Source organism: Triturus cristatus, chromosome 5_1 (genome assembly GCF_964204655.1).
Source record: "Triturus cristatus chromosome 5_1, aTriCri1.1, whole genome shotgun sequence".
NCBI lineage: Eukaryota > Metazoa > Chordata > Amphibia > Caudata > Salamandridae > Triturus > Triturus cristatus.
Window position 1 is genome coordinate 504,940,673 of NC_140587.1, and position 25,500 is coordinate 504,966,172.

At 47.5% G+C, this 25,500-nt stretch overlaps 1 protein-coding gene across 2 annotated transcripts in view; it reads left to right on the top strand.

Moving 5' to 3' along the window:
- SNX16 (sorting nexin 16) overlaps positions 1-25,500 on the top strand; it is a 188,708-nt gene that overhangs the window by 45,484 nt on the left and 117,724 nt on the right. For both annotated transcript variants that reach the window (XM_085605354.1, XM_085605355.1), the window contains exons 3-4: positions 15,116-15,202; positions 16,771-16,919. In XM_085605354.1, the coding sequence (XP_085461480.1) occupies positions 15,116-15,202; positions 16,771-16,919 (236 nt within the window). The remainder of the gene's footprint in view (positions 1-15,115; positions 15,203-16,770; positions 16,920-25,500) is intronic.

A 25,500-nucleotide genomic window follows, 5' to 3' on the forward strand; every position in this document is an offset into this window, starting at 1 on the left:
GTTACATCTCCTATGGCATTGTGTGTCTTGCTGAGCAGGCAGTCTTATCCGGCTTTTAATCAGCATTCCACCTACCTCTTGTTTACAGTGTTCGTTTATCAGCACCACTGAAGTATTGTAACTGGTAGTTGAGGTAGCTCTCTGGGTTGTGAGGGCTGAGGAGACTCCTGCAGTACTAACTATTTTAGTCCTATTGCTTACTGTCCCTTCTGTGGCCTCTTTTGACTGGCATTACTGTGTAGAAATGAGGGAAAACGGGGGAGGTAAGTTGGGGTACCAAGCAACAAGTCTGTGTCTGATAAGCCCTCCTAGTATGTACTAAAGATTAATTGTCCACACCTCCGAGCAAAAACCTTGATGACTCACTGTAGTCTATTCCATACATGGGGTCAACGACTGCCCTTCTGATGAATGCATTGGGTCATTGTTTGTTGCAAATTTGATTACTTGAAGCAATTAAGTTATGAATGAAGTGTTTAATGCAATTGTGATTAAGAAAAGCTCCCTTTAAAAAAGCATCATTTATTGACTAACCTTTTGATCGATAAAGTTGTGAGGAGCGTGGGTGTGCTGTTAGAAAAGATAAATTTGCTATCAGTAAATCTTGGCTTACCTTACTATCAGTGACATCCAGGCTCTTGCTCTCAGTAATTTATTTTACAATATGTAAATGTGATGTTGTCTTAGCCCATTGCATATCTAGGAATATATATATATATTTTTTACTTCAAACTCATTTTCTCAAATTAATGCATTACCTCGGGTAAGGTAAGCTTAGAGTCCATTCTTTGTTTGAATTCTAATGCATGTCGAGTAACTTTATTTATATCAGTGGTTAATGTACGCCTTGAATACTCCGTTCCGAATGATGCTGGTCCTTTGCAAGACCTTGGACACAATTCCAGTTTCTCACTCAGGTGGTGTGACCAAGTGCGAGAGTCCAGGCACCGCCCACTTTAGCTCCCAGTTAAAGATAAAATAGTAATCGAAAGTCCTGCCTTGGTGATCCCATAACTTTTGCCAGGCACTAGTAGGATATGAGCGGAATAGGGGTTTGCGATCTGCTGTTTGCTGTAGTCTCACTATTTTAAGGTCGAGTTTTATCCGCTGTTTGTTAATACTAGTGCAGACATTTTACTTCCAGGCAGAGCGGCTCTTTGCCTCGTCCTCCTTTGCCAGTGAGTCATATTTGGCAATTTAGAATCCTTGCTGCTTGTGATGCAGGACTTTGTCTGCTCCAGGATTACCTTGCTTTTAAGATATAGGCAGGAATTCAATTCCCATCTCCCTCTTCCTAAACTCACACTATTGTAATGTTGCAAATAATTTACCTGTGTCAAAAACCTGTTCTTGTTCTGCATAGCCACCAAGCCTCTTCTCACACGTTCACCCAGTGCGTGTCGGTCAGCAGCTGAACAGAGTTAAGAGACAGTATCTTTTTGTGGTGTCCGCAGTATAAATGTTCGAGAGCATCATAGTACCCTGGCACATCTAAACCAGTATTTACATTTGCATCATAAATATAGCGCGTGCTCTCCTCGCTCCTGTTTATTGCATGCCCTTTGTCTGTCATGGACATTAGGCTCTGGTGTTTCCCTGCAGTTTGAATTACCACACCTGCTCACCCTTTGGCACCAGATCGACCTTTGACCTCCTTAGGGTGAGATTGACGGCACCAGTCCTTGTTGCCGACTCAGATGTCCGAGGATAGCTCACTCTTTTCCAGCGGTATGTTAACACCTCTTGCGTGAAAAAGACGCACACACAATTTGTTCAAAAACTACTCTCGCTATGAAGTTACACATTTGTTGGATGAATGCATGAAACAGGCTCAGACTTCCACGGCTTCTCGTGCTGAGACCGTATACGGGACAGCGCCAGTCTGATCGTCTGTGTGTGCTCGTATCCGAGGGTTTATTTCGGCGCGATTGGTCGTGTACCACTGTACCCAACTAATATCCGGAGGAAAGATCGAATAAGCGTATCTGTGGTAGCCGGAGTCTGTTTCAGTACAGGGCTGTGGTAAATACGTTCTGAAAAGTAAGCAGTTCTCTTATCGGTGTGTTGGACCATATGCCCGAAGTCAGTCGGATTGTTGTGGTGCTGACTGCACGGCCTGTCAGGACCACTGTTTATAATAGCTTTATCCAGTTAACATGGTCTGTCGCCCGCAAATTGACACGGGAGATGAATGCACGGTAATAAGAATTTTTAATCGAAATTAGCCGTCTGTTTTGTTTAATCAATACACAAAGACAGATTTGCATTATGCACAGCTGGCCCACACCTGAGAGAGTCAGATATTGTCACAAATCAACTCTGAATACAACATCTCTAATGTGATAAGGCAGTGGGGCCTGGTGATAAGTTAATGGGACATTACTAGACAGCACAGTATTTAGATCATTTTTACTTTACGGATCTTTATATTGTATAGTTACAATATGCGTTACAGGGAGATAAAGAGCTTTGCTCCTCAGACTTGGTGCGAATGGCCCCAGGGCAATCGGAGGTTCCTGGGCTCCAACTGTGCCAGTTGGGAGTACTTTGCTGCTGGTGTCTTGCAGCCACTCTACTCTTCCGCCTCAGACTGGATCCCCAAGTGTTGCTGTTTAGCACTTGACTCTCAGGGTAGCGAGACAGAACAGTTCACTTTTACTCATGGAGGTGGTATGGGCTAGATATTCAGCGAATTGTAAAACGCCCGAAATGACGGGCAGTCCTTTACATTAATGCACTCCAATTTAAATACTACAACCCGAATGAAGATTAACAAAGAAAATAAACTTTCTAGAGCTTCAAAGCCATAAATCTGAGCCCAGTCAGGTACAGTGCCTAGTCGCTAACTTGTACTATAATGTCCAGTCTGTGACTTCGTTTTTCAGTAGCACTTGCTAAGGCCGGGTCTGCGCTTCCAGGCACACTTTGCAGAGCTGGCAGTTGAAAGTGCAGTGCAAAAGCTCAGTTCTCAAATGTACAGTGCAGCAGCCACCGCTAAGGTCTTGGGAGATGTGCATGTGTGTGTTTTACTGAAGGTGGGATTCATGCATCACTTCAGAGGGTTGGCAGATGTTTTAAAGTTTTTTCAGCTTTGCACAGGAGCCTTCTGGCTTTTGTGTCCGACTCCAAATTGGCAGGGAGAGCCCATCCAGACTTGATGATATTGCTCAGGCCAAAAAGAAGGATAGGGTAAAGGAGGCGCTGCCCAGCCCCTCAGAGGACCAGTCCATAGCAATTCGAAAAGTTGGAAGGCTAATCGTCGTCAAAGTGTTTATAGACTAGGATTCCCTGTGCTTTTGGCTTTTTAAATGGAAAACAGCTGTATCTTAGACATCATTGGCCACAATTTGATTTCTCCTGTGCAGAAGGTGTCCACTTGTACAGAAACACGGACCCAACAGCAGAAGTAAAGTGACAAGTTTCACCGACTGTGGTTTTGAATGGAGTTTAAGTTTGGCTAATTCTTTTCAGTGAAGCCTCACCTAGCTATTTCTGACTGTCTCTAGGCCAGAAAATAGAACCAAGGGGATCCACGAGGTTCTGTTGAGTCAGCCACAGGTGTGTACAGGTTTGTTCATCTGTGGCACTGGCAAGTCAGGAACAATGGGGGCTCACCACACAATGTTGCCAGGGGGGAGGGCCTGGCCTGGCAGTTCAGGCTGGACTGTTCCTTTGGGGAGCAGGGTCAAGACTGATTTGCATATGGCTGGATCTAAACTTGAATGGCACTGGTGAGCAAATAAACAATGGATTTAGGCCCAGATCTCTGTAATGGGGTGAGTATTTGAGATTGTTCAGCATTCCATCCATCATTTGTTCTTTTTGTGATTATTGCTCTAATTGGACGGGTGTGCCCAGATGTGGGTCCCGTGCTCACCATGTCAACTGAGTAAATCTGCCCTGGCTGAAGAGGGGCGATACCTCGAAACCGGTCCTACAATGCTTGTTTCTTCTCCGGGGAGGACCTAGCCTAGCAGTTCAAGATCGACTGTTCCCTTGGGGAGCAGGGTCCAGATTGATAGGCATATGGCTGGGTATAAACTGGAATGACATGGTGAGAAAAAAAACGATGGAATTAGGCAAAGGCTTCTGTACTGGGGGTGAGTGTTTGACATTGTTCAGCATTCCGTCCATCATTTGTACTTTTTGCAGCAACACAGCCTTTTGTGTATTTAAATATGGTAGCTTCTGCCACAGCAGTCTCACAGTACCGCTGGGGTCAGTGACTGCTGGGCCACTAGCTATTTACATAATTTCTTACCTCTCACAGGTAAGTGATTGTCTCACTACCTGTGTTCTTGACATATTGAATCAATTTTTGTTATTTAAATGCAATGTATTGTATTTGCATGGATTTAGCCTCTGTGTTAAAAGAATCATTAGACTCTTGTTTTAATATTGACTCATCTGAGGAAATATGGATTTTTATGATCAATTGTGTCCCCTATCTTAGACCCCAACGGCTCCATGTACGTGCTACAAGTACATGTATGTTCCCTCCACTTCCAGCTATGAAGACGCAAATACAATTGCGTCCAACGTTAACATGTCCTCTTTCAGATCCGCCATGAATGGGTCGAATATTCCGTTCCTAAGTATGCTTTGCCACCGTCTTTATATGGTGCACCTTTCACGTTTTTCAGCTCTGGCAAGTTAGGCCCTGAATTCTGCCATCGAGCCTTTTTCTGCCTTCTGCCTCTGAATGCTCCAGCCTGGACCTGCATCTGTATCCATGACCTTTGTCTTACTCCCTGCGCGGCTAACGGTGCCTGGCCCGGCCTGTTGCCTGCCAAGACTGTATTCAGCCTTCAAGTTATCTGCTCCGCTCCTCGAGAAATACATTCCTGTCTAGTAGTTTTAGGTAAACATCCTTTCAGCTGCAGAGCAAAGGGTCCGGCCTTACCGTCTCCGTGCAAGTAATTCATAGCTCCTGTTACCATGGTAGGCCCATGCCCCCTCGCATCTCATGTAGACACTTAGACGCTTATACACGCACTAGCAGTCAGTATAGGATAGCCTCTGCCTGAGAGACCTTTCCTTCCAGATAATACAGTTCCTTAAACACAAGATATTAGATACGATTTGGGATTAGGTTGTTCTGACATCCCAGACTTCTGTCTCCTCATGTAGGGCTAAATGTCAAGTCCCCTTCACCCTCCAGTTACACGTCAGTCACACGTCATGCTGCTGCACGCGCATCTCTGCCATGTATTTCTGCTGACCTTGCAGGATTCTCTTATGGATCCACCCACCTGTGACATCCTCATAATGACGTTTCTAGTATACGCCCTTATGCACGCCTATTGTAACGCCTTTTTTCATTACGTATGTGTATTCTTATCTCTCTTCTCAGCTGTTACGCCTCCTGCATCTGCCTTTACTGTAAATGCATTGACTATATATATGATAACCTGTCAATAAAGTAGGCGTTAATCCCTTCCCGAACCCTCGTGGTGACGGAATCCGATTGCCTGGTTCGAACCAATTCCTTTGTAAGGAATAAATCCCCTTTTAAAACCTCAATTACCACGGATTCTGCCTCTTATTTTTACTGAGTTATTCTTATTGAATTTTACCGCATAAATTAAGTCTAGGTAATTTAAATTTACCACACATCTTGAAAAAAAATAGCAGCATATGAGTTTGTTGTTATTATACAGTGGTCGAAGAGCATATCCCTCGAGCAGCCAGACCTTGTTTCATAGTGTTCTACAAAGACCTGGTAACAAGACAACAAAGATATTAACATTAGGGAATAAATTGCATTTCCAACAGTTTGCGCCTGTCTCATGCTGCAGAACTGGTTTTGTTCTATGCAAGTCTGCTCCTCGGGCCTTCTGCCTTTGTGTAGAGAGATGCTTCTCACATCATGCAGTACAGGGAGGGGCTGGCTCCAAGCAGGAGTACCCCATAGCATGAGCACATTGAAATGAGAGATATCTGCTGCTGGCTGTCATTAACCTTTCTGAAGCAGCAATGAGGGACAGACAAAAGGCAGGCTCAGCTTGACCAATAGAAACTACAGGCCCACATTTCACCCCTACCATCTACCACATAAAAGACTTAAGAGCTGATCGGCGCCCCCTTGTTAACCACGTTCATAGAATTGCTGTACGTAGCCTGGGTCTCCACCCTCAGGAATGCAGCTAGTATACCTCCATTGTCTGGAAAGCCCTCCTCACCTCCACCCTGTTCCTTGCCACGATCAAGGCCAAAATTCATTCCACTTTGCTTTCGTTATTAATACTGGGAGACCAATTTCGGGGTGAGCATCCGAAGACATCCGCTCCAGCATTTTATCCTTTGCAGATTTTGGTTTTAAACCCGTATACTCTATCATGTTGCTATGATCATGTGGTTACAGCTGCCTTTGAGCACAGCCTAAATATCTCAATATTTCCCGATATGTATGTCCAGCCATTATTTTATGCTTCCAGCCCTTGAATGCCTATTATAACCTGCATGGTCGCCTTAATACCTATTTTGTACAATGGCCACACCTTATCACAAAGATTTCAACTTCACCTTTAAAAGTCACACCCGTGCAATCTAACCATACGTAATCTCCTATATCTCATCTAGTTAAACTTTCAACCATTTGCATGAATTCTCATACCACCAACCTCAAAGATCACACCTAACTCCTACTAATTTAATCCACCGCATAGAAACTAGAGTAAATGCAAGGAATGGTTTCCTTAAGATCAGAAGACTAATCCCAATAACCACTGGAAAACCACTACACTTGGATGTTTACTGGTAGCACACATTTTAACAGCTAAACGGGATGTTAGTTACTGCCACTGGAGGAAACAGAAAGCCTACAGACCTAGTTTTATTGATGTTCGACTTTGAGGTAGCACATTGTTTGATTTTTAAACGTTATCCTTAAAAGTTACCTTTCACCTACAGTCATCAGAAATCTACATTGACTGCTAAGCTAGATTTGTTTTTCAAATAAAAGTAAAAGGGAACTCCTCTGATTTTGTAGATTGTCCTGGCAAAATCCTATAACACTCTGCCTCTCCATAGAAAATTCCACTTTACATACAGTGACATACAGCATTTGGTGGTTGTTCACTGTGGCAACATACTTTTCTTTAATATTCAGCATGTGAACATTAAGCACCTAATTCTGTGGGTTTAGACGCTTGGGTGACTAGAATAGTGTATAAAGGAGGGTTTTTGCATGGCAGAGCACTTTCTTCTGACGTTTCTTTTTCAGGGTTTTAAACTGCAGCCAGTGAGGCTATAAGAGTGTCCTTCGAGCCATACTTTTTAAGTGCTAAATTTACACTGCAGTCCATGTTAAGACATTAAACTTCCACACTACTGGTGAATTTCCGGTTCCATTTTTCCTTCACCTTACTAAAAAGTTAAGTAGGCCCCTGGGTATAGGCAGTTTTGTCTTGTGTGTATACGGACAGTGCACACATACTGTCACTGAATGTCAGTGTCACGGTACACTGAGCCCTAATAGCAGCAAAAACCAACCAGAAAAACTTGAGGAATTACTCAAAGATGTCCTTTCCCACACGACACAACAGTTGCCCCTTCCAAATCAGATTGGTCGGGTTCTACTTCTCCTTTGGAGACACTGAAACATCTCCTGGTAAACCAATTGGAAGGTCCTGCAGGAAGGAGCAATGATGCCCCAATTTAGGAAAAAGCTGAAAAGGCACCTCCTTAAAGAGCACTACATGACAATGTAGTAACAGTTCATTTCTGCTACAGAACCTAGCTACTTCTCAATCGCTTCTTGATAGTATTTTTGCCTTTGATACTGTACAGCGTCCAATGCCTTTTTGCTGGATTTGCACTATACAGCTAGGACATACATTCACATATACGTACAATACAGAGGGCAGAAGGTGCGGGGACTGGTGAGGGCATAGCACACGCGGCCAGCGATTGCACACAGCATGGGGGAGGCAGGCAAGGGCAGAAAGCACAGGAGGAGGCAGCAAAGGCAGCACAGGTGGAAGTGGCAAGGGCAGTCAGCACACAAGGGGAAGGTAAGGGCAAACTTGAGAAGGGGTGGGGCAAGGTGAGATGGTGAATTAGGGCCAATAAGGGTAGACTGCAAAGGGGTCCAGCAAAAGGATACCAGTGAAGGGTAGCCAGACAGCAAACAGAGCGAGCGGGCAGAAAGTGCAGAAGGCAGACAGCGCAATGGGAGCCCCTAAAAGCAGCCAACTTTGCAAATGGGTGAATTTAGATTTTAGCAGTGCTTACAGCATGACTATAACAATGGGTTGCAGATGGTCCTTCCAATTGCAAATGATGCATGCGGGCTGATGCTCACTTGTTTTGAGTGGTACTAATGTCCTAGTGGTTCTATCAAAAATTGCTTAGTATAACTTCAGACATAGATGTTTTACAATTACCTGGGGACTAGAGAACATAAGGTGGCAACAAAGGTCTGACAGCCAAACTGCGGCATATGCAGTGGGTGTATGTCAAGGGAGGGTTACCTGTTTGTCCTAACAAATGTCATGGACTCTCTGGAGCCAACAGGCAGAAACATGTTGACTGAGTGGGGATGGGACACTCAGGAACAGCTCAACTCCACCCTCAACCGCGACGCCCCCACCACATCGACTGACGCCAACCTCGCAGCCAAAGGACTCCACACATGGATCTCCAGCTGCGCAGACGATCTTGCACCACTGCGCAACTCCGACAGCCAACGCCCCAGAAAAGCCACCTGGTTCACCGCTGACCTCCAAGAATCCAGACGCACCTGTAGACGTCTTGAGAAGAACTGGAGAAACCGCAAAACTCCAGAAGACTACACTGTAGGAGAGTAGGATCTGATTCCTATAGTTACCCCCACTTTTTGCTGATGTTTCACTGTTTTTCGACTTTACCCTGGCTGGGGCCCTGTTAACCAGGACCCCAGCCTAGCTGCTTCCTCTCTAAATTGATTACCAGTACTTTAGGTACGCTCCAGATTGGATTCTGGGGTACCCTTATAAGTCCCTAATATATGGTATACTATGTACGCAGGGCATAGGTACCCCAGAGACCTACCAGGGTCTGCAGCATGTATTATGCCACCCCTGGGAAGCCTTCCAAAATAACACCACAGGACTGCTACTGCAGCCTGGGTAAGGTGTTGCATACACCCCTTACTGAGATATAGGTCCACTATATCTCTCCATATCACTGCACATATAAACCTATCATTTACCCCTATGGCAGGCCTTACTAATCCTGAAGGCAGGGTGCTGGGTTTTATATGAGAGGGTGCCCATGCATGAGCAGAGCCGCTCTGCAGCTTTCGTACCCTTTATTCCGGGGTTGTTTGTGATGCAACCAAACCATATACTCTTAAGTGCATTATAACCAAACAGTAAATGCTAACTTTGGGATGGCTGCATGGAAACATGTCGTGTTTGGTGTCAAACACCTTTGATTCATACCCCCACACCAGTAACTGGTGCGGGAGTATGATCCCACCCTTCTAGAGGGAGAGGCATGACCGCACCGGTATACCCGGTACCAGCTAACAGAGCCTTGGCATCACAAAATGGATGCTCGCAGCCACAGACACAAGTCTGCCCTCCTGCTGCTGGATGAAACTCTGGCAGGGGAGGCCTGGACAATAGGTTTCCTGTCACAGGGAGGTGTCACCACCTCCCAGACAGGCTTTAGTGTATTGGGGCTGGGTGGGTGCACTGCAAGAGTGCTTTGAAGTCTGCACTGGGGGCACATTTGATGTCCCTGTGCATAGTCCATCTCAGACCATTGCAGGGGCTACGAGCCCCTGCTCTGGCGCGAAACTGGACAAAGGAAATGGGTGTAGCCACCCCTCTTTCCTGACCCTCCCATAGGTAGGTCCCTAGAGTTTGTCCCACCCCTTCCTTGGGTATAAGATAGGAACCCCTGGCAACCGGACTTTATATTACACCTGGACGAAACTCTGATTCTGAATCCTGGAACTTCGACGATCTACATTGAACTAGATGACTGAAGTATCTCCCTTGGAGTAAAGGAGTTAATCCCCTGCAAAGCAGGCACCAAAGACTCTGTCCGGTTTGCATCTCCGAAGTCCCTCCGGACTCCGAAGAATTTTACAGCACAGGAGGTGGGTTTCCATGGTCTTAGAGGTCTATCTGTGCCCACAGCAAGTCTGAGGCCCGAATCCCTTGTGGCGACCGTGCAACCCAAACCCCTGGACACCGCCACCATTTGCAGAAACATCAGCTTTCCAACGACTCCTGCAGCTGAGCTTTGGGTTACTTGTAGCCCTGACGCCGAGCAGCATTTGCACCGAAGATTGCCCGTCTACACTCCACGAGTGTTCCGTGAGCTGGCCCTTTGTTTTTTCTCTCTAGGTCCGTTCGTGATCTCAGGTCCGTCGACAGGTGGGTCCCTGTGAAGGCAACTTAATTTTAATTGAGCTTACCTGGTTGCTCCAGACGTGCCCTGACTCCATCACTTGGGGAGTCCCCAGGACCTTGCTAGTCCGCATCAAAGCATCTTTTCTCTTCCTGTGTGGGTTGCTGTTGCCAAGGTTTGTTGGGTCCAATCCGACACTGCAGCACTCGACATCTTTCGTGGGACAGCTCGAATCCAGCTCCTGGTCGTCGTCTACGCCTCCTGGTCATCGTGGCTGTAGAGTCAAGCTTCACCTCTTCGCTCCTGAAACACCCGACATCGGTGGGCATTTGTCTAAAGGGGTTTGCTCAAAGTCCTCTCCTAAGTGTCCTTAACTTCTAAAATTCCAACCGCGACTTTCCCATAGAATAGTACGGGGCTCGCGGCTGTGTTCTCACACTGTTGGTCTTCTGTGTCACTACCGTGGGTGGTTCCTTGGGGTCCCAGCGACTCTACATTCTCTAGGCACTGTCTAGTCAAGTCGGGGTTCTTATACCAGTTTCTTAATATATGGTTTGGTCCGCCCCTAGGGCCCATTGTATATTGTGCTATTTACTGTCGTTTTAGAACTGTATTATTGTGTATCTTGGACTCTAATCTCATAAAGAGATTAGTAGTGAGTGTTTAGAAATAAATACATATATTTTATATATACCTTGTGTGGGTCTCCTTTCATTTAGTAATTCAAGGGGTTATAATCTGGTAAACCAAGCTGCTGTACACTCCTTCAAGACTTAGCCTGAAGGCTGCTCTCCATAGCTACCACTAGGATAGCTTTCTATAAAGGTTGTCTTTAAACCTAACATCGATAAGGGTTGTCTGGACTGGTGCAAGGTGCCCACTATAACTAGTGGACAGCATATGCCAGGCCAACTTCTCACATACACCACCTACAATAACGCCATGACGCAATACCACCAGCGGATCTGATCCACCAAAAAAGACCTTCATCCAAAACAAGAACGCCGGCAACTCCAAGCAACTCTTCAGCGCCATCCAGGAATTCACCAAGCCCTCCAGCGAAACCACAGACATCACCCCTTCCCAGGACCCCTGTGACAAGCTTGGATTCTACTTCCGTTACAACAAACAAATGATGGACGGAATGCTGACAATGCATACATTCTCCCCCAGTCAAGAGATCTGGGTTAAATCCATCGTTCTTTTGCCCACTACACCACCCCAGTTTAGCCATGGCCATATGCAAATCAGTCTTGACCCTGTGCCTCATGGGAACAGTCCAGCCCGAACTGCCAAGCCATGTCTTCCCTGGATCGGAATCAAGCATCCTAGGACCGGTTTCTGGCTATCAGCCGTCATCAGCCAGGATAGCTTGACTCCAGTGGCGTAGTGAGCACGGGTCCCACGTCTGGGAATACCCATCCCACTTAGGGCGAAAAGCGTTACAACAAACAAATGATGGACGCAATGCTGACAATGCATACATTCTCCCCCAGTCAAGAGATCTGGGTTAAATCCATCGTTCTTTTGCCCACTACACCACCCCAGTTTAGCCATGGCCATATGCAAATCAGTCTTGACCCTGTGCCTCATGGGAACAGTCCAGCCCGAACTGCCAAGCCATGTCTTCCCTGGATCGGAATCAAGCATCCTAGGACCGGTTTCTGGCTATCAGCCGTCATCAGCCAGGATAGCTTGACTCCAGTGGCGTAGTGAGCACGGGTCCCACGTCTGGGAATACCCATCCCACTTAGGGCGAAAAGCGTTACAACAAACAAATGATGGACGCAATGCTGACAATGCATACATTCTCCCCCAGTCAAGAGATCTGGGTTAAATCCATCGTAGTGGGCAAAAGAACGATGGATTTAACCCAGATCTCTTGACTGGGGGAGAATGTCTGCATTGTCAGCATTCCGTCCATCATTTGTTTGTTGTAATGGATTCTACTTCCATCGGAAAATCAAGGCACTCTACGGCAACTTCAACGACCAGACACCCAACTCCGAATCCACTTCCTGCTCCATCAACGCCATCCAGCCCACCATCTCCTCCTGGACCCCAGTCATCACCGAAGACACCACTTCGACCATGAAAGGCATCCAGTCAGGAGCCCCCATGGACCCCTGCACATTTTCCACAGAGCCGCCATCGCTCCTGAACTACGACACACCAACACCACCTTCAAGACCAGCACTATTCCCGGCGACTGGAAACGCGCAGAACTCAGACCCCTGCTCAAGAAGCCCTCAGCAGACCCCACGGACCTCAAGAACTACCGACCCATCTCCCTCCTTCCCTTCGCGACCAAAGTCACAAAGAAGACCGTCACTGCACAACTAACCAAATTAATCGAAAAAAAACTCCATCCTCGACCCCTCCCAATCCGGATTCCGCAGCAACCACAGCACCGAATCCACCCTACTCGCCGCCACAGACATCCACACCCTCCTCAACCAAGGACACACCGCGGCCCTGATCCTACTCGACCTTTCTGCAGCATTCAACACCATGTCCCACCGCACACTCACTGACGGACTCCACGACAACGGTATACAAGGAATCTCCCTCACCTTGATCTGCTTGTTCCTCACCGGCAGAACCCAAAAAATCAGACTACCACCCTTCCTCTCCGAACCCACGGAAATCAACTGCAGAGCGCCCCAAGGATCATCGCTCAGCCCCACGCTCTTCAACATCTACATGGCCCCCATCGCCGCCATAGTCAGACAGCACGGACTCAGCATAGTATCCTACTCCGACACCCAGCTCTTCCTCTCCCTCACCAAGCACCCAATCACCACCAGACTCAACTTCCAGGAAGGAATGAAGGATGTCACATCCTGGATGAGCACAAACTGTCTGAAGCCCAACTCGGAGAAGACCTTGTCCTTGTCCTCGGACACTCCCCCTCGGTATGGGACAACACCTAATGGCCTACCGCCCTCGGCAGCCCGCCCACACCCACGAACCATGCCCGAAACCTCGGCATTGTACTCGACTCTTCCTTTTCCATGACCCGACAGGTCCACGCCGTCGCCTCCAGCTTCTTCAACGAAAGACCTTCAAGTGGCTCCCCCACTAATCAAGGAAGGCAGTCACCCACACACTCCTCACCAGCAGACTGGACTACGGAAACGCCCTCTACTCTGGGATCAACAAGTTGCTGATCCGCAAGCTCCAGACCATACAGAACACCGCAGCCAGACTTATCCTCGACAGGAGCACACCACCCAACACCTACAGAACCTCCACTGGCTCACCATAGAGAAGAGTCACTTTCAAGATACTGACCCACGCCTACAAATGCATCCACAACACCGGAACCCAATACCTCAGCGAGAGAATCTCCCTCCACGTACCCAAGAGAAACCTCCGATCTGCCGACCTCGCCCTCACCGAAATCCCACGCATCGGCAGAGCCAGAACAGATGGAAGAACCTTATCCTACAACGCAACCAAGACCTGGAACGAGCTCCCGCTCCACTTCAGAAGCGCCCCTCCCTGAACATCTTCAGGAAGACGGTCAAGACCTGGCTCTTCGACTGAACAGAGCAGCTTGGTAAATGCAAGCATTGTGAAAAAACCATTGCTATGGATCAATTTTTATATGACAAATAGACAACAAACAGTATTCTTACCACCTTATACCTCTTGTTTCAGATAAATAAGATGAGGCCTCCCTCAGGGGTCGGCGCTCAGCCCCACCCTGTTTAACATATATATGGCTCCTTTGGCTTCTGAAGTGCAGTCGTGTGGTTTCACTATAGTGTCCTATGCAAATGATACACAGCTGATGCTTGCATTTCAGCAACTGGAAGAGAATACAGGGATGTCTGTCGGCAATAGCAGGCTGAATGCATAGCAGCTGTCTTCAGCTTAAGTAGGACAAAGCTGAGATTTTTGTCGTCGGAAACGTAACACTATTGGGCATACCAATAATATGGCCATTGGAGCTTGGGAAAGCCTGACTCCAACATCAGTGGCCTGAAATCTGGGAGTGCAATTGGATACTAAGCGATCATTCCAACCACAGATGCAAGCAACTGCTTGGAATTTGTTTTGCCTTTTTAAAATGTTTGCAGAAGACGTTAACATTTCTGCCAGTTGCCACACGAATGCATATTATTATACATGCCTTAATCACCTCTAGGATGGATCATGCTAATGTACTGTATTTGGGTGTACCAATGAAATTGTTAATTAGGCTGCAAAGAATGCATTCTTTTATATTTCAAAAGGGCAGTTTGTCCAAAAAGGTCTGGATCAATTACACTGGTTATCAGTTTAGCAAAGAAAAAGTTTAAATGCTCACCCATAGAGCCATACTAAAATAGTCCTCATTACATACAGAAAAAAGTTTTAAGATACATACCTCAGAGGGCTTTACGCTCGGCAAGCCAGGTCCCCGTGTTCCAGTATTAAGTGGGTGTCCAAAGAACCACTGGTATATGGCATTTATCTACTGCAGATTCTTTTGCTGTATAGTATGCTTTGTGTTACAAAATTGTTAAAGATAACTGGTTTTCCTCCCTGGCATTCTTTGCTGCTGTTTTCGCCCTTGTTGCTGAACCATTATCTGTTGTGTTTTTCGTGGCACTTCTTAGTCTCAGTGAAAGGCCAGCTATGTTACTAGATCTATAGAGGTTTTCAATCAGTTGCGGAGCATACATTTGCTTTACTCTAATGCTCAGCATGATGCATGAAGTGGACACTATTGCCTTATTATTGTGAACCAAAATAATGTTTTTATATATTTTTTTCATTTAAGGTTTACAAGATACTTATTAGAAAAAGCCTAGAGGAAAGTTGGGTTGTCTTTCGAAGGTACACAGATTTTTCAAGGCTTAATGACAAGGTAAGCATTCAGTTTACCATGGCTAAGGAAGATGTGCATAAACTTTCCAAGTGATATTTGTAAAAGTATTTACATGGTTACATTTGAGTATTGTCTGTCTCAATTTACCAGTTTGGAGGTTTTGTTAATCTTCTTGCACACTCCGAGGTTCTGTTAATGGTTTCTCTGTTATGCCATTTGTCAGATTACGAGAAAATGGTCCTCTCCTACTCGAGGGCGTTTTATTTCACGAAAAATAGTCCGTAGTGTTGCTTCAGTTTAAGCAACTATTTTGGGACATTGTTGGTTTGTGGTTATTTGTTTGTCTAATGGATACTTCCAAGCTGCTCTGGAAGACTTCATAAATGCTGCCACGACCAAAAAGCACACATGGGTGGTTATGTATGTAGGGTGGCTCAGCTTCTGGTACATATAGCTGAACAGTCTGTTTCAATGGGAGGAATACCAAAGCTAGACCAATACACAGCTGTCAGAAATGTAAAATACAATTCAGTATGAGGGAATCAGTAGATGCAATCGCCCTCAAAATAAACGCAGGGGCACACCTTACCCTCAGGGTGGATGACTTGCAAAGCGCTGAATGAGAGTCATGGACTGCAGGGTTTTATGTAATTGCCATGCCCTATGGTTACTCCTCCTATGACATTGAACCACAGGGGCAGACCAGTTTTTCTGTCTGTCCAGTGGGGTCTGTCTCCAATTCAGTAGTCTCCCTCCACTTTGGCGAAGTGGCTTGTGGGATTCGAGTGATGTGTGCCCACCTGACATCAGAACTGTACCATTTACTCTGTCGTTCCTTGTCCATGGTTCCGCCAGGGCTCTGGTAGTGTTCCAGGCTACCAAGGGATCTATCCTGGTCGGTAACCACACTCCCTCTCTCTCTGTAGGAGGAGACCTATCTGGATTGGAGCACTGACTGTCCCTGTGGGTGGATGAAGAACGCCGAGCCTCTCTTCCCTGACCAGAAATTCCTTGATTTTTTTGGGTCATTTTCCATCCTCCCATTTCACTAGTTTAAAAAAAAAAATTATTATTAAATGTACTGTCTGAGGAGAAACTATCGGATGTGCACTTGTACTTTCTTACTTGTAATCCCAAGTTAGCTGGTAACTCGTTTTACTGGTCGTATCTGGGTTTTTCTCCATGTGTACAATGGCCGCTCTGGGCGGCCAGCAGAGCATTGAGTTTCCTGAAGTCTGGGTAAAACCAGATCAGCTGAAAGGAAATGTGTAAGAAGACCGATCTGCAGCAGGGGGTGGCAGTGCCACTGGGACAGCTCATACAGAGCACACCCTCACACCACCTGCATAATAATTTCCACTAAAAGATTGGATATCAATTGGATTCAGCAAGACCCATTGGACTCAACAAATGGACACAATTAGTGTGTTTCTATTTATATTTATTTGTCAAAAGATGTAGTAGGTATCTATGGTGGTGCACTGCACATTGTTTGCAGCATTGCTTTTAAAATGTAAATAAACGTCTGTATCTGAAAATGTCACTTTTAATCTATTTTGCCTCTCGTGAGTGTTTATTTAAACCAGTCTGTTTCTTTACATGAATAGTTAAAAGAAATGTTTCCTGGCTTTCGATTATCACTTCCACCAAAGAGATGGTTTAAGGACAACTATGAACATGACTTTCTGGAGGACAGACAGCTGGGGCTGCAAGCCTTCCTGCAGAACCTGGTGGCTCACAAAGACATCACAAACTGGTACGTCAATTCAGTTTTTTGTGCAAATTATTTATCAGTTCTGAATAAGCTCTTTCCTATGCTTCCAATAAAGGTATGTTCAGTGGTGCATTTTCAGATAAGCAGCTGTATTACTCATGAGTTGTTTATCCCTCCAACACTAGCGTACCTACGTAGCTATTGGGTGAAATACTCATCTTGTAGTGCAAGATGGCTCTTATCTGACTGAAGTGCACATCAGCAGTGAAAGTCAAGCACTTACAACCATTAATTCTGGGATCCCTTCTAAAACTAAAGTGTCTATGCATCACTAAATCAAGCATACATAGGGAATTAGGAAAGCAATGTGCATTATTTCTGTCTTTTTTTCCCTACGTTTCTAAAAATGAAATTCAGTCTTATTTTCGGCTATCTAGCATGGGCTTCAAATATATGGGAAAATTGGGTATACCTAGTCTTATTTCAATTAATGTTTAGTTATGAAACACTTGTGTTTGAACACCTGCTCACAAAGCTTTGTTGTGACTGAAATTCACCTGGGATTCAGACTACACCAAAACTCTAGGGGTATAAGATGAAAATATAACCTAAAACTACCTTAACGAAGTTCCTCTTCCTGGGGGTGTGGCCTGGACCGCTATGGAGTAAGATGCACTCTAGCAAGACTCTGAAGTCCTGACTGACCTCAGGACACCCCCACGCCGCACGGCCCTCCAGCTGTAGGCGAGTCTGTGCCCCAGCACCTCAGGTCCGCCCTTGACCTCGGTGCCCCCTCGCTGCTGCTCGTTCTTCCTTCCATTTTTGCCCTCCTGTGCCTCTGTTTTGCTTCGTTTTTGTATTGCACTGTAACTCTGTATTTTTTTCACTAGGCTAGCGATTTTGCCGACTGTTCCCCTGGTGTGACCCCCCCCTCCGCTCCCCGCCGCTGTTACATCGGGTCCCCGCCCCCTTTTCTTTCTGTGTCCTCCCTGCTGCTCCTCCCTCCCACTTCGCTTTAAATGGAGTCCGCGCATACGCGCCTGGACCGCGTCCAGCGCCAGAACCCCTGGTCCTCGTCTATGCTAGCGCACCCGACGAACCTACGACGCTGCATCCCTCCTCGCACTCCACGCCGGCCGGAACCCCGCCTGCTACTGAGCCGCCCCGAAACGCACCCACGGTCCCTTCACCTGCCAAGTCTGCAAATTCACCTGCCTCCGAACCTGCACCGCACCCGCCAAGCTGAGCACCAGCAACAACCACCATCAAGTGCATCCTGCTCAACACCCGCTCCATCCACAGGCACGCCGTCGAACTCTGGAACCTCCTCGACTCAACATCTCCAGACGTCGCCTTCCTCACTGAAACATGAGATGAGACTCAACAGCACCCGACATCGCCATAGCCATCCCGGAGGGCTACAAGATCATCCGGAGGGACCGCGTCAACCAAACTGGAGGAGGCATCGCCATCGTCCATAAGAACACCATCCGCATCACGACCAACTCCCGACACCCTCACTGCCGCCGAGCACCTACACTTTCAGATACACACCGACCCCAAGACCACCCTCAGAGGCACTCTCATCTACAGACCCCCGGGACCTCGCACACAATTCAGCGAAGCCATCGCCGACTTCATCAGTCAGCACGCCCTCACCTCCACAGACTTCATCCTCCTAGGGGACCTCAACTTCCACCTGGAGAACAACAAGGACTGCAACACCGCCGCCCTACTGGAGAACCTCGCCAACCTCTGACTCAAGCAACTGGTGAAAACCCCCACCCACTACGCCGGCCACACGCTCAACCCCATCTTCTCCTCCAGCAAGCACATCTCCTTCAGCCACTCAACCGGACTACACTGTACAGACCACAGCTGCGTCCACTTCAGCTTCAGGAGAACCACGACCCACCACCATCCGCAACAGGTTCCCCGCAGAAGTTGGAGCAAGATCACCACCGACCAGCTCAGCACCGCCCTCAGCCAGAACCCGCCCACCAACACGACGGACCCCAACGAAGCAGCCCGCAACCTCACACAGTGGCTCATCAACTGCGCCGACAAACTCGCACCACTGAAGAATCCTCCAAGCAGACCCGGCAGCAGAAAGGCCTCGTGGTTTACCAACGAACTCAAGAACTCCAAGAAAACCTGCCGCACCCATCGAGAAAGCCTGGCGCCACGACCAGACAGCAGAACACATGACCGCCCTCAAGAACGCCACCCGAAAACACCACCAGCTGATCCGCTCCACCAAGAAGGCAACATTCAAAGAACGTCTAGACAACAACACCCACAACAGCAAGGAACTCTTCAGCATCGTCAAAGAGCTCTCCAACCCCAGCGCCTGCAACGACGACATCACACCCTAACAAGACCTCTGCGACTCACTCGCCTCATTCTTCCACCGCAAGATCGCCGATATACACAACAGCTTCGGCGCGCAGACCACGGACCAACGCCCCCCACCACCACCATCTGCACCTGGACCCCGATCAACACTGAAGACACCACCCGCCTCATGAACCCCATCCACTCCGGCTCCCCTACCGACCCTTGCCCACACCACATCTTCAACAGAGCCGACTCCATCATCGCACCCCAACTCCGGAACATCATCAAAGCTCCTTCGCATCCGCCACCTTCCCGGAGAGCTGGAACCATGCCGAGCTGAGCGCCCTCCTGAAGAAACCCACTGCGGACCCCACGGACCTCAAGAACTTCCGCCCCATCTCGCTCCTCCCCTTTCCAGCCAAAGTCATCGAAGACCGTCAACAGACAACTCTCCGCCTTCCTCGAGACCAACGGATCCCTCGACCCCTCACAGTCCGGCTTCCGAGCAAACCACAGCACCGAGACCGCCCTCATCGCAGCCACCGACGACATCAGGTCCCTGCTCGACAACGGGGAAACTGCCGCCCACATGCTCCTGGACCTCTCAGCAGCCTTCGATACCGTATGCCACCGCACCCTGATACTGCGCCTCAGCAACACCGGAATCCAAGGAGCGGCCCTGGAGTGGATCATCTCGTTCCTCGACGGAAGAACGCAGAGAGTCCACCTCCCCCCGTTCCACTCCTCGGCCACCGAAGTCCTCTGCGGCGTTCCGCAAGGATCCTCACTCAGCCCCCACCCTCTTCAACGTCTACATGAGCCCTCTCGCAGCCATCGCACGCCAACACAACCTCAACATCTCCTATGCCAATGACACCCAGCTGATCCTCTCCCTCACCAACGACCCCGCATCCGCCAAAGCCAACCTCCAGGAAGGAATGAAAGACGTCGCGGAATGGATGAAGATCAGCCGGCTTAAGCTGAACTCAGACAAGACGAAGTCCTCATCCTCGGACCATCTCCCACCGCCTGGGACGACTCCTGGTGGCCTCCCGCCCTGGGAACCGCACCCAAGACAACGGACCACGCTCGCAACCTAGGCTTCATCCTGGACTCCTCCCTCACGATGACCAAGCAAGTCAACGCCGTCTTCTCATCTTGCTTCAACACCCTGCACATGCTCCGAAAGATCTTCCGATGGATCCCCACCGATACCAGGAAGACCGTTACCCAGGCCCTCGTCACCAGCCGTCTGGACTACGGAAACACCCTCTACGCTGGAACCACTGCCAAACTCCAGAAAAGACTCCAGCGCATTCAGAACGCCTCAGCACGACCCATCCTGGACATCCCCCGCCACAGCCACATCTCTGCCCACCTGAAAGACCTGCACTGGCTCCCCGTCATCAAGAGGATCACGTTCAGACTCCTCACCCACGCACACAAGGCTCTCCACAACACTGGCCCGAAGTACCTCAACAGCCGACTTACATTCTACACACCCACCCGCCAACTCCGCTCCGCCAGCCTCGCCCTCGCCTCCATCCCACGAATCCGCAAATCCACCGTCGGAGGAAGATCCTTCTCCTACCTGGCGGCCAAGACATGGAACTCCCTCCCTCCCTCCCCACCCACCTACAACTCAAGGCCTGGCTGTTCGAGCAGTAGCGTCCCCCCCCCCCCCCTCCCCCCTCCCCCCCCATCAGCGCCTTGAGACCCCAACGGGTGAGTAGCACGCTATACACATTTTGTTGATTGAAGTAGTGACCCCTTCCGCGCCTATCTTCCTTCATGAAAAGGTGGTGGAACTCCAGACGGTTCAGCTGATTCCACTGTGGGACCCCAGAGACCAGATTGAGCAGTGGTGTACAGAGTGCGACAGACTCAGCGAGCTCACCCTGCTCAGCGCTTTTCGTCTGAGGAGGCGTTTACGGCAACTGCGCGTGGCAGCGCTCTGACCGGAGCGGAAAGGTCCCTGACCAGAGGAGGCAGGATAAGTATCAAAAGGCCCTCTCTACCATAGGAGGCAAGACCAGCATCAGAGGCCCTCTCTACCAGAGGAGGCAAGACCAGCATCAGAGGAGGCAAGACCAGCATCAGATGCCCTCTCTACCAGAGGAGGCAAGGCAAGCACGAGGGCCCTCTCTATCAGAGGGGGAAAGACAAGCATAAGAGGGCCCTCTCTTTTCTCAAGCGGTCCCCGTACGGGCATGGTGTGCTGTGGTGGAGCTGGATAATGGCAGCCTGCTGCGCTAGGCCTGCCTTTGGCCCGAACAGAGTGCAAACTGGGAGGCTGACCTGCTCTCGGAAGATGCCAATGAAACTGAATGGTAAGAGGGATGCCGATCAAGCTGGGGCAGCCCACCCTCAGACCCTCTTTATTCTTTCTGGGAGGGAGGTGAGAAGACATCAGTGGATGGCATTGTTTTGGCCTTGTACCACACATTTTATTTCTGAAGATGGCAGTTGTTTCTTCTGAAGGGCCCTCTGAATAACCCAGTGCATAATTGGACATTGACAACTACAAATTGATTTGCTGGCAGATCTTCGGAGGTGAGAATGACAGTGTGACCTTCGCTGTATTTCCTCTACAATACGCAAAGTAATCACTGGCTTAAGAAGATAGAGACAAAAAAATAAAGTTATAATACTATACTACTACATAAACATGATGTTCAATATGCACAACTGTACCCTGTAAAATTAAGAACAGTGGGGAGATGGAGGGCATGCACACTACTTTACTGCGTATGAGGCCTGGGCAGGGACTGAATCCACTGGACTTCCACAGGGTGCAATCAGGCCCAGGCCTCACAGAAGTGATGACAGACGTTGCCCCCAGCGCCTTACATAGATCCACTCCCCAAAGACTCAGACGAAGGAACAAGCTTCGTATAACAGAGCATAAGTGATTGCAAAGATGTTACTTGGCTACAAGATCCTGAGAAGGTTAAAATAACCTGACACGAAGAATAGGCTAGTGCTTTGAGTCTGAATGCCACGCTCGCAGAAGCTGTATCCGATGATGACTCTGCAGTCAATGTTGGCTTTTCATGTAGTGACTACTAAGTTCATAACTTACTCCTGTTTGTAAAACAAGAAGTTTAGAGTTGTTTGCTTTGAAACAACTGCAGAAGAGGGATTTTGACGGTATGTGAACCAGAAGGGAGGTGACATACCAGACTATATATATATATATATGGGGCAGGAGAGGGACACATAATAGTTTCCTATCAGACGAAACCCAGCCAGGGATGGTATTCCTGAATAAACCACCAATTACATACTCATGAAGCAGTTAGTGACAGGAGTACTGGCGTATCGCATTAGCACAGATAGACCATTGGTTGCCCGAGCGTCACACAATCAGGAACCAAGGGGCCAGACTTAACCAGGCAATCTTTAGAATTATATTACATGGAATGTGAGAGGCTTGGGCTCACCTGCTAAAAGATATTGAGTTCATACATCCTTAAGGGCCCCGTAAGGCATGTCTTTGCTTATAGGAAACCCACCTCAATAAGACCGAAATAGAGAGGTTGGGGAAAAGATGGGAGAACCGGTGGTAGTAGGTACAACTTATTCTGCATACTGTAGTGGCACATTAATATGTGTGGCAGCAGGTGTACCTTTACCTTTGGATCACAGTGTGTGAACACTGAAAGTAACTACACCGCATTGGAGGGACGGTTAGATGGGACCTCAAAGTAGAATGTCTACATGCACCAAATTATGATCAGCCACAGTTTTTTGAGACTCTGACCCCAGTGATGGCCCAGTATTGTGTTATTCCAGGGATATGGGAAGGCAATTACAATGTAGTGTTGAACATACTGAAAGACACATTTAAGGTGGTCCTTGTAGCACTGAGCATAAAAACCACATATGTGAAGTTGATGGCAGGGAGAGAGGTATTGGAATCGGAACTGAATCTGCAAAATCTTGAACATCTTGTTGTTCTTGACCCACATAGACTCATGGACCTTCTGGCAGCAGAGACTAAACGCTGTGCATTGTTAGAAAGGCTACTGCAGATTAATCACAAGGAATACATAGTTGGACAGCATGGGGAAGGTGCTGGACTAGACTGATTGCTTGCCTGGCTGGTTAGATCGGACACTCTTAGGCAATATATTTGTTCCATTTATTCACGCACAGGATCCATCGTACACACACAGGCAGAAATTAATCAAATGTTTGCTTCCTAATACACTAAACTGTATACCCCACCACCAAAAGTTCAGGAAGACTTTATAGCAGTCTATTTACAACAAGTTCTCATGGTCCAACTGACACCAGAACAGAAGGAAATGCTTGAGGGCCCACTGTCACCTGGAGAAATTAAAAATACAGTTGATCAGCTAGTAAGGGTTAAAACCCCTGGCTCTAAAGGTGTGCTAGTAGAATATTATGCTACATACAACTACTCGCACATAAATTGTTATCAAAGTACACATGCCTAACGTTAGAGGATTCTGCCTGAATCCATAAGGGACATCAGATTAGTGGTATTGCCTAAGCAAGGTTAGGTCAATTGGATGGCTGGCATTACAGACCTCTATCTATGTTGAATACCCAACACAAGCTTCATGGGAGAGTAATAGCAAACAGATTGATGCCTGTCCTGCAAACACTTCAGATCGATGCAAGTTTATTCCAGGCCGTAACACCCTTGTTAACTTACAACACTTGTTTAATGTGCTAGATAAGTCTCTCTACTACTAGTCAATTGACTTACCTTGACATAAAGAAAGACCTTTAACACACTGCTATGACAATATTTGCTTTAGGTGTTCCACAGAATTGGAATGGATCTGTCATTCATTAGGTGGGTTCAGTTATTGTATGCCATCCCATTGGGCAGAGTGCTTACCATGGCAGATTAAAAAAAGGCACACTGCTGTGTGTCCTCTTTCTCCCTTGCTGTTTTTGTGTGTGATGGAACCCCTAGCAAACCTATTGTGTGGGCGGGCCCCGAAAAACGGAGTTCGGCTGCATAGAAGGATAGATTTCATCTAGATATACACAGATGACGCCATCCTCTATTTGAAGGACTCTGGAGCTAGTCTGCCTGATGTCACGAAAGTGATGAATGAATTTGATACAATATCAGTGTTGAAGATTAACTGGAGTAACTCCTTTCTTTTCCTGACACACCCAACCCTTGAACATTCTCACTAAAAAAGAATTGGACCCTTTAACAGTGGGAGCCAGTAACATTTGAATAACTAAGGGTAAAAATTTACCACATAAATGTACAATTGAACACAGGGAAGTATGACCGGGCACTATTGGGGACCAGGCCGTCTGTTCCCTGCTGGTGTGGGCTACCCCCTCTGGCCTTTGGGATGAGTATCAATAATGAATATGTTGATACTACCCATATTGTTGTTTTTTTTAATTTTATGGCGCTCACAGTAATACTGAGAGAGGCATTTTTAAAGACTTGAAAGGTTTGCTATCGCATCTTCTCTGGGTAACTGGCCTCTTGAGATTGGCCATCAGTAAGATGGGGGTCTAGGTGTCTCAAACCTACAAGGTTATTACCTGACAGCACAACTGGTCTGGTCTATGAGGTGGATGGACAAGGGCACACTAGTGACTGAAAGGGCTGTTGATTCAAGAAATTATGGTGGAGACATTGGCTTCTTTGCCTTTCCCTTTAGGGTGTTACAGATAATTAGACATTGTTCGTTGAGATATGCACAGAACATTGGCTCCCCAATGCCATATGCCCTAGAGTTGCCTCTGTGGTCCTTGCTCGGTGGCCTGGAAGCTCTCAAACACAAAACTAGATGCAGTGGAAGGAGGTGGACATAACCACTATTGGACATTTTTATTTAGAGTGATCCCTTTGCTACTTTGAATACATCAGGTAACAGTGTAGTTTAGGAAGAGGACATTGCCTTTTCTATTTCGTATTGCTTGGGGTTCTAAAGAGGATATGGAATGAGCGACCACACAAACCCCCTATATCTGAACTGTTGTCAAGGGTCTTGACTTATGGTACATGTAAACACACTAAGATAATGTGTATAAAACACGGGCCCAACACAATGTGCTTGTATCATGGTGTTTAGGAACCATGAGAAGGCAACCTGGGAGATAGAACACTGTTCAGGACTGGATGCGGATGCTAGCTTATACAAACACTGCAAGTAGGAATCCCAGGTTTAAGTTTACACAATTTCATTACTTACTCCAGGCTTACTTATCCCTGCAACAGTTATCCCACTTATACCCAAATGCTATTAACAGTTTTCCAAGATGTAGGACAGGGCAAACT